The 4,247-nt window shown below is 38.6% G+C and overlaps 1 protein-coding gene across 1 annotated transcript; it reads left to right on the top strand.

Moving 5' to 3' along the window:
• Nucleotides 1-2,404: 2,404 nt before the first annotated feature.
• Nucleotides 2,405-3,454, top strand: LOC111545423 (prothymosin alpha-like; the record flags this gene model as incomplete). The annotated part of the gene is made up of 1 exon (XM_023216405.2): nucleotides 2,405-3,454. A coding segment is annotated over one exon (348 nt), but the record flags the coding sequence as incomplete, so codon positions are not given.
• Between the last annotated feature and the right edge of the window lie 793 nt (nucleotides 3,455-4,247).

Here is a 4,247-nt window from a genome sequence, read left to right as displayed (position 1 = left end):
ACCTACATAATGGGGAAATAGAGATATTGTAAGATATAAAAAGGATAAAATATATTAAATAAAGACCTGAGCAAGAGTGAGAGTTGAAAAAGATAAAAGCCTACTCAAGTGGATTTTTGAGAGTGTTTTTAGAAACTAGGAATTGTATGTGATTGATTCGGAGACAGCTGTAGTTTGTGAGGCATTGAGAGTGAAAACTCAGCTGTGGTTTGTGAGGCATTGAGAGTGAAAACTCAGCTGTAGTTTGTGAGGCATTGAGCATGGAATTGGATGAAGAGACCTTTAGAGAAGCAGTTCTGTGTCTTATAAAGATGCTCCTCTTTTGGTGACTTTGCCATAAATTTTCAGTTAAAAAATTTTTAAATAAAAATTGTTTTGTATGCTAGATTAATAATTCTATAATGCCACATCCTGCTGATAATGGAGTGAGTGGCTCTGTTACATAATGTTTACATAGGAATGTATGTTGTAGTCAGGTATATATTTCTGTGTATTTTGTATTTAAATGTGTATAATTTAGTAGAGGCATATGAGAATGCAAGAAAAAAAAAGGATAGCTGATGAACTAGGCAGGGTGCATGATATCAAAAGCAGAAGAGGATAAATCCACAAGAAGAAGGGAAACTACATCCTTTGAGATGAGAAGAAAGCTAGAAAGAATTAAGAGAGCAAAAAGCTAAAGATTTTTGTATAGAGAAGTGGGTGAAATACCCTCCATAGAGAATGAGGGGTTTACTTCAATAAGTGGGAAAGAATTGGAATAGGCATGTTGGCATGGAATAGCAATTTGTTTAGAAGTATTGCCAAGCAGCAATGTCAGACCTGATGGAGATGGAAAATATTCATTTCTAGGGTATTTTCTCAAATGTCTTATGAACCTCTCCCAGAGCTGTCATTATGAAGAAGTAGAGGCAGGAGAATTTTATAGTGTAAACTTTACAATGAACTGTAAGCAAGGATAAACTGATGGTAGTTGGCAGTCTGCTGTTAACTACTGGTGAGTGACTGGCTCTAAATTCCCTCAATCGTACATATAAACTCTCACATTCTTTGTAGGGTTTTGAAACTGAGTACAGTGATAGTAAAACTGGCCTAATTGTCCCATAGAACCATGTTTATGATTTCTTTTCCATAAACATAGAAAATATCCAGTCTTAAAATTTAAGAAAGTTACATTTGTCTTATCTGAGTTCCCTTCTCAGGAAACCAACCATAAAGCCTTCCAGATAGTATCAAGGAATTGAAACTTACCAGGTTATTGCATCTGGACGATGAGACACAGACCCCTTAGGCACCATGACTGCTTAACTGACCACCTGCTTCCTATAGACCAAGTCCTCCACCTTGCCCTTACCTAATTCCTTTTTCCCCATACCTGGTTACATTTTTCTATGCTATATAAACACAAAATTTTAACCAGCTGACATGTATTTGAGAGTGATCTCCCATCTGCTCAGCTGCAGCACCTGAATACAACCCTGGCAATACTTGTTGTCTCAGTGATTGGCTTTCTATTGAGTAACCCCTGGTGTTTTGGTTACAATAGAACAAATGCAGTGAGGAAGTCAAGCTTGCAAAGGTGAGCAAAGGGAAGAAGGAGCTGATATCAGCTGATACAGGTCCACAGCTGCATCTTCAGATACATGAAGAAGGAAGGAAGAAGGAAGGATAAGAAAATAGCTCCTAAGCAAACAGATTAAGGTATGTACAACCTTATCAAAAGCTCATGGACAGAGGTCCATTGCATAGACATTAAATATAAAGCACTCAAGCTATGAAAAATCATGGAAAGGGCATTTTCCAATTCCTAAGTATTCCAAATATACATTATTGACCAGAGATATTAGATAGCATATATGTTTTGAATTTTCAGTGCTGGAAAGTTGTGAGCTTGTGGACCACTGCTTAGTGCACCAATAATAAAGTTCTCCTTGTGGACTGACCACATCTTTATATTCATCATTATGTCCTCTTCAGAATGTAGCACTTTATATTGGGAACTCAGGAACATTAAAAAATAATGATTACATGGAAATAAACTTTGCCAGGACCGAAAATTTACAATTTTACTTACCCTTTTCTCTACCATCACCTTTTTTTTTTTAAGTTTCAAATGATCATTAATCAGATGATCATGTATCTTGTAATAACTATATCCACCTCAGACTTTTGACAGCCTTTTAACTTTGCTGATAAGACCTTCCTTCCAACAAAATCAGTTAATGAGTGATAACTCTAACATTGTGTTCTTATTAAGAAAATTACCTCGACTGGCTGCTCTGAAAAGCCATCTTTGCATTGTTCCTCGTCCGCCTCCTTGCTCGCCACAGCCTCCTCCACCGCCGCGGACTCCGGCAGCTTTATCGCCAGAGTCCCTGAACTCTCGCTTTCTTTTTAAATCCCCTGCATCGGATCACCGGCGTGCCCCACCACGTCAGACGCAGCCGTAGACACCAGCTCCGAAATCACCACCAAGCACTTAAAGGAGAAGAAGGAAGTTGTGGAAGAGGCAGAAAATGGAAGAGACGCCCCTGCTAACGGGGATGCTAATGAGGAAAACGGGGAGCAGGAGGCTGACAATGAGGTAGACGAAGAAGGTGGGGAGGAAGAGGAGGAGGAAGAAGGTGATGGTGAGGAAGAGGATGGAGATGAAGATGAGGAAGCTGAGTCAGCTACGGGCAAGCGGGCAGCTGAAGACGATGAGGATGACGATGTTGATACCAAGAAGCAGAAGACCGACGAGGATGACTAGACAGCAAAAAAGGAAAAGTTAAACTAAAAAAAAAAAAAGGCCGCCGTGACCTATTCACCCTCCACTTCCCGTCTCAGAATCTAAACGTGGTCACCTTCGAGTAGAGAGGCCCGCCCGCCCGCCCGCCGTGGGCAGTGCCACCCGCAGATGACACGCGCTCTCCACCACCCAACCCAAACCATGAGAATTTGCAACAGGGGAGGAAAAAAGAACCAAAACTTCCAAGGCCCTGCTTTTTTTCTTAAAAGTACTTTAAAAAGGAAATTTGTTTGTATTTTTTATTTACATTTTATATTTTTGTACATATTGTTAGGGTCAGCCATTTTTAATGATCTCGGATGACCAAACCAGCCTTCGGAGCCTTCTCTGTCCTACTTCTGACTTTACTTGTGGTGTGACCATGTTCATTATAATCTCAAAGGAGAAAAAAAACCTTGTAAAAAAAGCAAAAACGACAACAGAAAAACAATCTTATTCCGAGCATTCCAGTAACTTTTTTGTGTATGTACTTAGCTGTACTATAAGTAGTTGGTTTGTATGAGATGGTTAAAAAGGCCAAAGATAAAAGGTTTCTTTTTTTTCCTTTTTTGTCTATGAAGTTGCTGTTTATTTTTTTGGCCTGTTTGATGTATGTGTGAAACAATGTTGTCCAACAATAAACAGGAATTTTATTTTGCTGAGTTGTTCTAAAAAAAAAAAAAAGAAAGAAAATTACCTCAAACATTTGTAGCAAATGCCAGCTTTTTGGGAAATAGTGGAAGGGTAATTATATTGCTACTACCAATAATAATACTGACAAAAATAATTTTGAGTCCATTCTATGTAAGTTATGTACAATTATAAGGCTTTTACCCATGCTAATACAACTCAGTTTTCCAAGCTTCTGAGGACAGTAACACTGTTACCCCAATTTTACAAACATACATGAGAAATAATTGTTGTATACATGGACTCCTTAACACCTCAGGTTGTTTTCTTTACTTCTTGCCTTTACTAAATGCCAAGTGATGGTGAAGAATAGACAGTCACTTCATCCTTTTTAAGAATAATCTTTTCAGACTGAGTGCTACCGCTTTCATGCCTGTAATACCAGCACTTTGGGATGCCGAGACAGAAGGATTATTTGAGCCCAAGAGTTCAAGACCAGCCTGGCCAACATAGTAAGACCTCTTCTCTACAAAAAACAAACAAACAAAAAAGCAAATTTAAAACATTATCTGAGTGGTATATGCTTGTAGTCACAGCTACTCTGGAGGCTGAGGTAGGAGGATTGCTTGAGCCTAGGAGATTGAGGCTGTGGTGAGCCACAGTTGCACCACTACACTTAAGCCTGGGCAACAGAGTGAGACCCTGTCCCAAAATAAAATAACATAAAATAAAAATAACCTTTTTATTTTGAAATGGTTTTAGATTCATGGAAACGTGGTGAGAAAAATCTCATATATGTCATATACAGTTTTCCTTATTGTTAACATCTCACATTAGTATGGTACAG

Source organism: Piliocolobus tephrosceles, chromosome 15 (assembly GCF_002776525.5).
Source record: "Piliocolobus tephrosceles isolate RC106 chromosome 15, ASM277652v3, whole genome shotgun sequence".
In the NCBI taxonomy this organism is placed as follows: domain Eukaryota; kingdom Metazoa; phylum Chordata; class Mammalia; order Primates; family Cercopithecidae; genus Piliocolobus; species Piliocolobus tephrosceles.
The sequence above is the reverse complement of the archived record's forward strand: the minus strand, read 5'-3'. Positions and strand labels throughout refer to the sequence as shown.